Here is a 14007-nt window from a genome sequence, read left to right as displayed (position 1 = left end):
TGGCTACAATAAACTAAGACGGAAAATAACAAATGTTGGCAAAGATACGGAAGAACTGAAATTCTTACATATTGCTGGTGGGGATGTAAAATGGAGTAACACTTTGGAATACAATTTGGCAGTTCCTTGAAAAGTTAAAAATAGAGTTGCCGTATTAACCAAAGATTTCAGTCCCAGGTATTTATACAAGAAATTTGAAAACATATGTACCCATGAAATCTCATCCACTAATATTCATAGTAGCTTTATTCACAATAGCAAAAAGTGGAAACAGTTCAAATGTTCATCAGCTGAGAAATAAATGAACATAATGTAATATAGCTATAAAATGAAATATTCAACAAAAACAAATAATCAAGTATGATACATGGATGAAACTTGAAACCATTATACTAAGTGAAAGAAGCCAAACACTATGTTATGTTTCCCTTTATATGAAATGCCCAGAAAAAGAAAATTCATAGTGACAGAAAGTAGATTAGTGTTTGCAGTGGTTGGGGCAGGAAGTGGGAATTGGGAATCACTAGTAATATGTATTGGACTTCTTTATAGGATCATAAAATATTCTAAAGTTAGATTTTGGTGATGGTTGTATAATCTTTTGAGTATACTAAAAACAATGGAGTTTTCCACTTTAAGTGGGTGAATTATGTGTTCTGTGATTTATATTTCAATAAAGCTGCTATTTTTTTAATAAATTAACATAGACATCTTTAGGTAAATAGCCTATTGAGTTCCAACTTTCTGGCCCAGGTCAATTCAGGTAAAGCAACCCAGTATACACACAGATGTTTGTATTTCCAAAACGTCATCAAATTTTATCCACACATTTCAACAAAAAGAAATTCTTGAGAGGAGAAATATAAACACTGGAGCATGCTAGATACCACAATTGAGGATAAACAGGAATAAAGTAATCTGTAGAATCCTGGGAATTTACTGGCAGTCTCCCTTTCTAAAGCAGGGAAGCAAAGACCTAATAAATTAAAACCGATCAAATCCATATGCTAAAATCCAGGTCTCTTACACATATATAATACTGAGATTCAGAAGAAAAGCTAACATACTGAGCTCTATTAAAAAAAAAAAACAGTAGGATTTGAATGGACAGAAGGGAAGGGGGAAGAGCATCAATTAACTATTTATTGTGCATCTAATATGTACATAGAATAAACAAAAGCATGGGGACAAATACGAGCTTTATCTGAGTTCCTGAGGGTCAGAAGGAGCCTAAAAACCTCTGATACAGTGAGCTTGTGTTAGAGACCTTTGTTTCTAAATATATAGCCAACAAATAAATCAAAACATATTTGCTATCAGATAGAAAGGGAACATAGGAACATTCTCGATTCCAGTGAGCTAGGGGGTATTGTAAACTATGCTGATTCATCCTTGCACACGGAGGATATGTAGTTAATAAAATCATCAAGAGCAGCCTTTAAAATGAAAGATGTTGGAAAAGGGCAGCACTGAGCTGGAGGTTGTAGTGCTCTGGTTGCCAGGCAGCCACCCTCAGGCCCTCTTTTGTTACCGTGGTGATGTTTAGAGAGCTTACCTAAATACTCTTTGAGATAGCATCCGAACTCTCCACATCCCTTTAACACCAACTAGTCATGCCACTTCTTTTTCTTCCTCCCCCACATCTCTACCTACACTGTCATAATCTTACGAATGAGATGAACCTGCAAGTGCACCTCCAGTGCCCGATGCCTCAGGCCTGGAAATGATATTGACTTGCTCCCGAATGCAAATAAATGAAAGAATAATGAAATGAATGAGAAGATTAAGCAAGATTATTCAAATAAAAATAACCAAAATTATAATAAAATAAGCCTTTTCAAATAGAACATCGATCTATTTGGGAGATCATTCAGGAAAGGACATTGTCTTGGTAATCAGTAGTTCAGATTCTCTGTCAATTATCACTGGGTGGTCTTGTCATGTGAGTTCCCTTTTCTAGGCCTCAATTTCTTCATGTGTAGTAAAAGGGGGTAAACTATAGCAGTTTTTTTAAGCTTTTCTGGCCAGAATCTAACACCCCAACAAATCTGAAACAAAAATTTTATGAAACAATACTTACCCTTATTTTATATGATACATTCTGACATCTTCTGTTCTTTTTTTTTCATATTTTTAATTTCTGGTTATGACCAGTTATTGACTTCATGCCCTCATTAATGCCTCACAACGAAGTTTGAAGAACACTGAACTAGCGCCTATCTAATGGCTCCTACAGTTCTAGTATTTTATGATTTTATGTTATGCCATTTTCTCCTTTTTAAAATAATATTAAAAATCACTAGCATTTATCGAACTGTTAGTATGTGCTAGACACTGTTTTAAGCACTTTATCCGTATGAACTTAATTTTTCAACAACCGTGACTACTTTCATTAGTCCAGTTTTTAAGTTGAGGAAAATTAATGTGGCTGTTATCTGTACACCAAATTTAGTGACTACCAAAATTGATTTTATGATTTATTTAAAGTGTTTCAAATACCTTAGACTATCACCATTTGATAAAATTAAATATTATCTATTCTGCTCTTACTATTTTATACTTTGGAGGGGGGGGGATTTAACAGATAATCCAGATCTGAGGGGAAGGAAAAAAAATCAATAACCTAAATGATACCCATTATTGGCTCTAAAAGTCATTTAATTACTCTGTTGTGTAAATAACCTGAAAACAGACACTTATAATGACACACTGGGGAACATTTATACATAGGAATGATAACTACCCAAGTAGACACTTTAGTTCTTAGGGATAGGCACTATCAGCACATTGTCAGTAGAACAATTTGAGACTCCAGATGTGTGCTCTTAGTCACTGTACATCTTTATTGTGTGTAGTGTTGTAAAAAACAAAAAACATGGGTGCTATTTTTTCCTGATTCCACTAATTAACTACTGAGCACCACTGCAAATATTCACCTTTTTGAATTAGCTGAAAAGATTTAAATATGATGCTATAATACTATTATGCATAAATTTCACCTAGTATATTGTTCAGGGGGTGCTGATGGAGAAGATTTGAATGATTTTTGAACCAGCTCTTCTTGAATAAATAATGGGATAGTTGATATTTAATGTCTCTTGCATTAAATCCAATAAAAATTCAAAGCTTTATTTATTCATTTAACAATTAGTATTGAGCACCTACTATATGCTACATACTTATTTTTGCCCTGGTGATTCAATAGCAAATACAACAAAGTGCCAACACTCACGGATCTTAATTTTTTTGTGTTTCATGAGTTTGGATTTTTGTTTATTGTATTTGTTTATAGAAAAGCACGCTTATACATATTCTCTTTGAAGAGGCAGTGGGAATTACATGTTTCATTTATTTAAAATATTCAAGTGTTTTTTATGCATGGCAGTAAAGAAAGAACTATGAAAAACAAAACAAAACAAAAGGAATAAATCAGTTTTTGCTCTTAAAAAGCTTACAGTCTATTTAAATTAGTGGTTCCTAACCAGGAATCCTACTGTCCCTCAGGGGACATTTGTTCATGTCTGGAGATATTTTTGGTTGTCATGAGCTGGGTGGAGGCAGGATTAGTCCTACTGGTGTCTGGTTGGTAGAGGCTGGGAACACTGCTAAACATCCTCCAGTGTATAAGACATCCCCACAACAAATAATTTTGTGTCCCCAAATGTCAAGAGTGTCCAGGCTGAGAAACCCTAGTTAGAAGAACAAACTACATACATTAGAAGTTTTGTTTCTTAATTATAAGGTATTAGACGATAAATGCTAAAGGAGTGATACATACACGGTGATACTGATGAGTGAGAGCTCATTCTAGAATGAATTGGTGATGGGAGTCTTCATGAAGGAAGTGGGGTTCAACTTCCTGCTTGAAGCAGAGGAAAGCCAACAGAGCCCTGCTACCTCTGTGACTTCATCTCCTACCACTCTCCCCTCACCTTTCCACCTCAGCCAAAGGCTTTTGCATTTCCTTGAAAATACCAAGCATTCTTTTATTTCATGGAATCTGCTTTTGCTGTTCCCTTAGATTTAAGTGTACTTTCCCAAGATATCCATATACCTACTCCATCACTTCTTGTAAGTCTCCACTCTGTTCAGCCTTTTAATAGAGAGTCCTTTCCAAATCATCATACTCCTCTATGTACAATATTAACTCCTGCTCCTTCCATTCCCTTTCCCCTTATTATGTTTTTTTTTTTTTTGGTCTGTATAGCAAGATTGTACCTGGCCCAGAGCAGATACTCTAGACATATTTGCAGAATGAATGAATTTATTAAATATTAATAATGTTGGGGGTTTTCAGCCCAAGCAAATAAGAAGCTCGACTAAAGGAGCCTAACTATTGTTATTCCCAATGGCCTAGAACAGTGCCTCCCTCATAGTAGAGACTTCATAAATAGTTAATAAACAATGATGAAATAGAAAAAGAAGATTAGTATGATCCAAACAAGTCTATAACCATCTTTGAAAAGTATTCTTAGGACAATTACTACATTCACTCATTTTATTGCCCTTCACTTTACTGTATTCTATTTTTTTGTTTTGTTTTGTTTTGTTTTCACCAATTTGAAGGTTCAAGACTTCAGAGGGAAAAGTAACTTCAGATGTGGCAGAAATAGCAAGAGAACTAGAATTAGAAGTAGAGCCTGAGGATGTGATAGAACTGCTGCAAGCTCATGATAAAACTTTCAGGGATGCTGAGTTGCTTCCTATGGATGAGCAAAAGTGATTTCTTGAGATGGACTCTACTCCTGGTGAAGATGCTATGAAGACTGTTGAAATGACAACGAAGGATTTAGAATGTTATGTAAACTTGGTTGATAATGCAGGGGCATGGTTTGATAGGATTGATTCCAATTTTGAGGGAAGTTCCATGGTGGGTAAAATGCTATCAAACAGCATCTCATGCTACCAAGAAATCATCCATGAAAGGAAGAGTTAATCAATGGGACAAACTTCATCCTTGTCTTATTTTGAGAAGTTCCCATAGCCACCCCAACCTTCAGCATCAATTAACCTGACCAGTGAGCAGCCATCAACACTGAGGCAACCAGCAAAATGATTTGCTGGAAGCCCAGATTGTGGTCAGCATTTTTAGCGATAATTCTTAAATTAAGGTATGTTCAATGTTCTTTTTAGCCATGATGCTTTTGCACACTTAATAGACTACAGTATAAATATAATATAAAATAAATATAGTATAAATATAACCTTCTATGCATTGGAAAATCCAAAAATTCATTTGACTCACTTTATGGCCGTATTCACTTTATTGCAGTGCTCTGAAATGGAACCTGAAGTATCTCAGAAGTATGCCTGTATACTAGCACAACTGGGCACATATAACAAATGGCTTATTTTTAATCTGGACAATTCTTATCAGCTTTTCCACTTTATAGCCATACCGCATACATTTTTTTGTAGTTTAGAAATGCAGTTTCTGACATTCTTTATCTTAGTTGTCTGTTAAGCTAGATATTGTATAAAACATACGTACATTTTAAAAATTCTAACCTAAAGGCAGCTCTTTACCAAGCCAGTTCTATAATTTTCTGTTTTCATTTGCACTTAATCACTTATTCACCAACCCTGCACTCAGGGAGTCACTACAGACAATTATGCTAATGCTCATAGCAATAGCAACTAACGTTTATGGAGGACTTTTTGTGCTGGGGACTTTCCTGAAGGCTGTGCATACATTATCTGGTTTCGTTCCTACTATAGGAGACCTGTGGTATGGAATTCATGTATATTAATGAACTCTAATTTACTTTCTGTAGCAGGCCCAAGGCCCAAACCCCCAAACACCTGAGCTAGGACTACACATACCCCGCTTCCAGCCACTTTCTCTTTTCCCTTGCCTCTCAGCACTCTCCTTTCTAGAAGGACCACGAGTGCTCCTCCCCCTCCCTCATGCGACGTTTTGGGAACCATGGCGACCAACACCGTCCCTCCCCTCCTCCTCCCCTGGCAACCCGGTTGGCACCAGGTGGGAGGATCTGCTACGTAACCGCGCGTGTGACTGCCTAGTAACAGTGCCGGCGAGTTGGAAGCGCGCCGAGAGATGGGTGGGGCGAGAGAGCTGACGCCTGCACGCGGCACGTCTTTGCAGCCTCGCTTCGGGGGCGGAGCCTTGCCAGTCGGCGGGAGCAGAGTAGCTAGCGCTCGTCGCCCAAGCGCGCGGTTTCTCAGTCCTCAGCTTTGGACGGGGCAGACTAGCTTTGGGGAGTGAAGAGAGTACGCAGTTACCCGACAATGTCTGGTGAGTCAGGTCAGCCTCAGGCCGGCCCCTCACATGCCGGTCTAGATTTTCCGAATCCTGAGAGAAATCGGGCTGGGGTCCCCGGAGGGGTGATCCGAAGGGCCGGTTCCCACGGGCGCAGGTCCTGGATCCAAAAGGTCCTCGAGCAGATAACGGATTCACCTCTGCAGTGGGTCACCCCGTCGGAGGTGGTGCCTGTCGCTGTGCTGGCCGTCCAGAGGTACCTGTTAGAGGATGAGCCGCGCGACACGATACCCAAACCTCCCCTTTACTGCTATGATGTGACGATCTCAGACGGGGTGTACCAGGAGAAGTGCTACCTGGACCCCAGCCTGAACTTTCTCGTCTATAAAAATATTCTTAAAGTTGGCATAGAAATGAAAATTTCCAGAGTCTCGTGTCTTTACAACGAAAAAAGGTTAGGCCAGGGGATCCTGTGCATAGATAACGTTCACTGTGGAGAGACCCTAGAGGCTATTTCTCTAGAAACTCCATTCAGAAATAGTGCGCACGAGGAGGTACCGGAGAGGCCTTTAAGAGGCGGGAAGAGTCATTACCTGGCCCTGTGGAATAACGAAGATCCGTATGGAGATATCTGGTTAACCAACAAGCAACCTGAGGAACACAATTTTAACAGTAAGTAATGGGGAACGACGGAGGGGTTAAAAATATTAGTTTTCGGGAGCTTGCGTTAGTGGGAAAGGAAACGAGGGTGCTTTGGTATTGTTCATTTCAAGCCGCGAGTGGGAATAAACAAGTGCTCCTGGATGTCGGATTGGCGCTCGCTTAATAAATTTGCACAGACCGTTCCTTGCTTTGATTATTCAGATGACCATTTAGGAAGTGTCTGAATACATCTCAGATTTAATCTGGCATGCATACTTGTATGTGCGTTTGACTCCGGTGGAATTATCTTCATTTCATTCCCATTCCACTTGTGGAACTAGTACTTTTCTGTCTTGGTTGGCGAGTGTATAGATTTGAATTCGGCATAAAAGTCATAAATATTTGTGGTTTTGCGTGTTTTAACCTTCATTCAAAAAAGGATGTTCTGTGATGTATTCTGTAATAACTTGCATTAATGAAACGCCATTTTTATGGCTTAGAGTGTAGCAGTTATGTAAATACTGCTTCTTTGAATGTGTGGTTTTTGTGGACAGGCTTGGAATTTTCATTTTTATGTTATTAATTGCGTATCACGGACAATACTGACCCGAGTTTAATTCTTCTGTACCAGAAGTAGGAAGTTAGCCTGAAAATGCCGGTTCGTCATCAGCAACTGCTGTAAAACATATTTTATCAGAGATGGAAGGGGAATGATAATACTATAGGCATGTACGTGTATGGAATGGGAACCAAATTAAATGCAAAAAAATGAAATAAAACGAAGTACTTAAGGAAGGAAGGTGTTATTTTCTACATCTACTGTTTTTCAGGTTTTTTTTTCCCATTGCAGTCGTATTAGCTCATACGTAATCTTGCTATGACGTATATCAGCAACAGGCTTGAAAGTGAAAAGACAACTGGATCAAAAATATGAAATTAAAGTAATATCCAGTTATAAGGGAAAAAGGATGTTATAGAAACGTGTGGACAAGGATGATTTAAATAACTTAAGCTTTAAAAACAAGATAGTCATTTCAGAGATGAAATAATGGAATCATTTTTATCTCAAGCATGGAATAAGGCAGCACTGCATTACTACCCTAAGTGTTGACCATTTTTATTTTTAAGATTGAATACACAAATGAAAAATTTGGTGTCTAGAAGAATTAAGAGGGGAATAATATTTATAAAAATATATTTCATTTTTCTGACTATGGAAGTGATATCCATTATTGAATACATATTTTTATTACAAAAGGCAGTGTCTAGGTGCTAAAAAATCCAAACTATATTTAAAAGTATATTGTTGGCTAGCAAGAAAAATAGCAATACAGACTGAAAAGCAAACATTTATTGAACACCTATGGGCATGATAATATTAAAAGCACTTTATTTGTGCAAACATAAAACATATATTAAAAATGTGTAAGACCCAGGTATAGCATAATTTTGACCACAAAAATCTAGAAGTGGGCATATATTGGTGTTCTTTCAAGTTTGCCGTATGTTTAAAATATTGAAAAATAAAATGTTGGGGTGGAATGAAATACCCCTTTACCTCCTTTTCCTATGACTTCAACTTTGATCTCAAAACTCCAAAGGTTCAGCAGTTTGGTGCGTATCACCGGAAAAAAAAATTCTATGGCGTGGCATGATTTGCTGTTTACACTTACTCAAGCATCTTTATGTATATCTGCTCATACACACTTCCACACTATGGGTGTACCATAATTTATATAATCATGCCCATGCGAATGGATAATTATCAATTTTAGGCTGTTACTGGTTTTTTAGTTTTAGATCTAGCACAGAACATCATTAGGATATACACATACTTGTTCATTGTGTTTAAGTATTTCTGTGAGATGGATAGATTCCTAGAAGTGAAATTGCTGAGTTAAACAGTATTTAAACTATTTCATGTAATGGATATTGACAAATCATCTGAAAAGGTTTTACTGATTTATATTCCCACTAACATATGTATGAATGCCCATTTCCCCATATTATATTAATTTAAAATTATGTCTTGACTTTTCTGAATTCTTTGCTAATGGATAGTATTTTGTTATATATTGCAGATTACATTCTCACACTTCCTCTTCTCTTTGTTTATGGTGCATTTTTGTGCTTTTAAAAAACTTTTCTATTAAGGCATGATATGTACAATGTGTTAAAGTCTTAAAAATACAGCTTGAAATTAAAAAAAAAAAAAAAAAGCTTAAAGCTTGAAACCACCTTCCCACCCCACCCCAAATCAAGACACAGAACATTGTAAGCATCTCAGAAGTCTCCCTAATGCCCTCTCCTGGTCAATATCCTACTCCAAAGGTAACCAATATTGTGATCTCAAAGACAGCTTTTCAAAATGGATGTTAGATCATGCCCGTCTCCTGTCTAAATCTCTGCAGTGGCTCCCCATTGCACTTAGACAACAATCCAGACCTCCTATCAGGGTGAGCAAGGCCCTGTGGTGTGGACGAACTTGCTTTAAATGACCAGATAGTGAATCTTTTTGCCTTTTTCAGACACATAATCACAGCTATTCAACTTGGCCAGAGTATAGCAAAAGCAGCCATAAGCAATATGTAAACTAATAGGTTTGGCTGTTTTTTAGTAGAATTTTATTTACAAAACCTGGCAGCAAGCCAGATTTAGCTCAGGGGCTATAGTTTATAGACCCCTGCCTTACTAAATCCCCTTGTTCACCTCTCTAATCCCTCACCTCCACCATTTTATTTCCAAAATATGAGCCTTATTTTTTATCTCAAACCTCCTTGTTCTGTCTTGCCTCTAGTCAGTTGCTCCTGTTTTTTCCTCTTTCTGGAAAGTTCCTTCCCATCTTCAGGTTTCAACTCAAATATATAAAACACGTTAGAAAGGGTTGTTTAAATATGTGTTCCCTCCTCATTTATTATTATTTATTGCATCACCATGGAAATGCCCTTCATAGAATTGATAACATTCTGAAATTATTAATTCTGTTTTCTTTTTCCTTCCACTGGTTTATAAGATTCATGAGGGCAAGGCTTCTGTTTTTTTCACTGCTGTGGCGCATTTCTCCTACACCCAGAACGGTGTCTGCTGAGTGCTTTCAATAAGTGTTTATTGAATAAAGAAACGCATTAAATAAATTACATTGATGGATTTTCTAATGTTGAACTACTTGGTCATGAGTTGTTGTATTTACATCTGTATATTTAAAGTGAATTTATTCCATAGGTTTTGTTTTTTAGGGATTTACTATTTTAACCTCATATTGATATCAGTTCAATTAATATTAGCCTAATAGAATGAGTTGGGAAACTTGCTTGTTTTTCTGTGCTTACAGAAAATATTTGTTCATTGAAGGTTTGGTAGAATTTATCTCTAAAACTATTAGAACCTGGGGCCTTGGGCCAGGATGGGGGTTGAGAGAATAACTCCTTTTCAGTTTCTCAGAAAAAGTAATGAAATTAATGACTCTTCTTCTTGAGTCCATTTGTGAGAGTTGATATTTTACTAGAAAATACCATTTCACCTAGATCTCCAAGTTGTATGCAGTAGTCTCTATTTTTAAATTTTAGTTTATATTTTTTAAATTTTTTAGTCTTGTTTCATTCCCTTTTACATTCTTAAATGTATTTACCCTTTGTTATGGTCAGCCTTGCCAGAGACTTGTCTGTTTTATTAGTATTTTATAAAAAGACTTTTGGCTTTGCTAATTAAGTCTATATTGGGGAGATATTTTCTACTTAATTAACACTATCATCTTTAACTTCTTGTATTTCTTTTGTTCATACTTTTTTGTACTACCTTCTTGAGTTGAATGCTTGGTTCGCTTATTTCTTTGTTTATTTATTCCAAAAGCTTTTGAAATTCTGAAATTTCTCATGGAAACTGCTTTGTCTATGTACACTAGGTTTTGAAGTGTAGAGATTTTATTTTTACTCATTATTTATATTTTCTGATTTTAAAATTGAATTCCTCTTTAACCCTCAAAATTTTAGAAAAAGCTTACTTATTAGATATGAAGTCTCTTATAACAAGTTTTTAAAAAGATTTTATTTATTTACTTTGAGAGGGAGAGCACAAGGAGGGGCGAGAAGGGACAGCGGGAGTGGGAGAAACAGACTCCCCACAGAGCAGGGAACCCAGATGTGAAGCTTGATCCCAGGACCCAGGATCATGACCTGAGCCAAAGACAGACTCAACCGACAGAGCCACCCGGTCACCCCTATAACAAGTTTTTTAATTATTCTTATTTTAAAATCTATTTTATTTGCCCATTTCTCCAAGAGGAATATTGCCTTCTCTTTATGATGTGGTTTTGTTCATTTCTCTTTATATAAAGTTTCATAACATAGTAATTTTGGTGAATTTTTAACCTTTTATCAGTATGAAATTTTTTTATTCTTTTGTGTCTGGAATTCTATTTTGCCTTGATAGTACTATTTACTACTGCTGCTGTCTTGTAGTTGGCATTTTGGGCAGTGGTTCTCACATATAAATGGGCATCCATATCACTTCAGGCGTTTTAAAATGCAGATTTCTGGGCCCCACCACCAGTTTCTGATTCAGTAGGTCTGTGGTAGGGCCCTAGAATTTGCATTTCTAGGAAGTTCACTGGTAGTTAATGATCCTGTTGGTGCAAATGCCACATTTTTGAGAACTGACCTAGTGTATGTATCTTTGTCCATTCCTTTTTCCTATTTTGTTTTACATTTGCCTTTTAAAAGAAATACATAGCTAAGATTTTGGGTTTTTAACCCAAACCAATTCTTTTTCTTTCAAGAGATGAATTTAATCCAATTAAAGTCATTAATGATGTTTTTATACCTCTTCTTGCAGAACTACTTTGTTTGCTATACGCCATGCATTATTTTTTTTTACTTTTGCAAGATTTAAACTCCTTTATCTTACAGTGTTTTAGAAGCTATACATTAATTTGTGTTTTTCTAGAGGTTACCCTTAATGTTTTAACTAAGTTATTTAAACTTTGATTTTTTTGTCAATATCCAGAATTATTCACAATTTATTATAACTTCCTCTTGAATGATACAGGGTGTTTAGGACTTCACCTGGACATGATGCAATTTGGCATATTGCTGTATTTGGTTTGAGAGTATTTGCTTGAGGATATTTGCCATGATAAATGATTTGGATTTATGGATTTTTTCCTGTGTACTACATTTGTAATAATTTTTCAGGATTTATCTATGTTTGTAAAATGAATAGTTAGAACATGGTGCCATTTTATTTTTATTCTTTTGCAGTGGTTTTTACTGTATGCTTCAAGGACCTCTAGAGATATCCTGAAGAACTTTTCAAAGGATTCACATCAGAACTATTTTCATAATAATATTACTAAGACTTCATTTACTTTTTAGCACTCTAATTCTTTGAAAGTATACAGTGGAGTCTTCCAGAGGCTACAAGATATGTGACATTGAAACAGACTGAATGCCAAAGAAATGAGTATCCAGTGTCTTCTATTAAGCTAGACACTAAAAAGATTTACAAAAATGTAAATCAGTGCCACTCTTCTTACTAGATTCCTTGTTTAGAACATACAGTCTCATATATATCTCATGTATGTTTTAGAGAATACAGCCTCATTATGTATTTTATATATATATATATAGATGTATATGTATATATATGTATTTATATATAAAAATACATAATAGGCTTATTGCTTTTTAAGGGAGTTAATGAATAATATTTTATTTCTTAGTTTTACTTTATAATATTGCAAGTGTTATTACCCACATAAATAAAAGTTTTTGAGGTCTTCAGTAATTTTTAAGAATGTGAAAGTCTCCTGAGACCAGAAAGTTTTAGAATCACTGTTCCATCGTTTGCTATCTAACATTTAATATTGAATATCTAGTTTATTTATTTTCATTCTTATAAAAATGAACACATTTCTATGAATTTATACAGATTCTTCATTGTCTGTGTATAGCCTGAAATTTCTTTTTTGGATTTGAGAGATATGTATATTCTATGAAGTTTGTGAGTTAAAAACCCAAACTGGGAAAACATTAACCAGGCAGTTGTCTGATCACAGCTGACTCTGTGGACCCAATTATAGTGAAAGCAGTGGCTCTTAGAACTCTGTTTTTACAAAAGCATATAACTCTTGAATTTATTCTAGTTAGTGCAAGTAGACATGCCTTCATTGACCAAGAGTGTTCCACATACATTTCAGGTAATTCAGAGTTGATCCATAATTTTACCTAATTAAAAAGCAAATATTAGGACCTATGACTGCGCTATTAATGTTTTGGAAGACTATAAAAGGAAAATTATACAAGATGTCTGAAGACTAAAAACAGTATTTTTTTTAATGATACAGGTGTAACTACAACATTCCACTTAAATTCTTATTAAAAAGAAATTACAACTATGGTTTTCATGCCAAAATGTTAAGTAGATAATATGTTAGGTAAATTAAAATGGAAGTGGGAGATACCTTGTGAAATAAAATATTGGAATAAATACAAATTAAGGTTTTAACAGTTGAGAGTGGGCTATGAAAGAGTAAAATGTAGACAAAATTGCCAGTCAAACCTCTCTTAAGCCAAGGAAGAATAAAATAAAAACTACAAGTTAATATTTTAAAGATGGTGAATAGCTTTTAAGCAGTTTTTGTATTTGCCAGCAGGCATAGAGATTAAAATTTCAAAGTAAATTATATGACATATGAGAAGATAATGAGTACTAAGTAGAAAAATAAGATGGGATGAGGCATAAGTAAAGGGATCAATTTTCAATAGGATAGTAAGGAATAACATCACTGAGAAAGTGACCTTTGAGCAAAACGTGAAGGAGAGGAAGAAGGAAGTCACTCTGGCATCTAAAAAGATATTCCAGACAGAGGGAAGAGCAAGTGCAAAAGTCCTGGTCTGGCATGTTTGGGAAATACAGAACTTACATGCATAAAACTACGGTGAGGGCAATACAGAAATACGTCATAAAACAATTCTATAAATTAAATATGTACGTGCTTGGTAGTGGGAAAATATTCCATGGCATTGAGTTTTTCCCACAAAATTTCTTAAGGGAGATGAGTTTATTGACGTGTAATTAGCATACACTGTTATATTGGTTTCAGGTGTACAATGTAATGATTTAACTATACTATACATTTCTCAGTGCTC

General features: G+C 35.7%; 1 protein-coding gene across 3 annotated transcripts in view; it reads left to right on the top strand.

Annotated features, from left to right (window-relative positions):
* Window positions 1-6121: 6121 nt before the first annotated feature.
* Window positions 6122-14007, top strand: part of RADX (RPA1 related single stranded DNA binding protein, X-linked) — a 78841-nt gene continuing 70955 nt past the window's right edge. For all 3 annotated transcript variants that reach the window (XM_082716958.1, XM_082716957.1, XM_082716956.1), the window contains exon 1: window positions 6122-6892. In XM_082716958.1, the coding sequence (XP_082573084.1) occupies window positions 6250-6892 (643 nt within the window). In that variant the 5' untranslated portion in view covers window positions 6122-6249. The remainder of the gene's footprint in view (window positions 6893-14007) is intronic.

Source organism: Mustela nivalis, assembly GCF_964662115.1.
Source record: "Mustela nivalis genome assembly, chromosome: X".
Classification (NCBI taxonomy): Eukaryota; Metazoa; Chordata; class Mammalia; order Carnivora; family Mustelidae; genus Mustela; species Mustela nivalis.
Note: the sequence above shows the minus strand (reverse complement) of the source record. Positions and strands in the feature narration are given on the sequence as shown.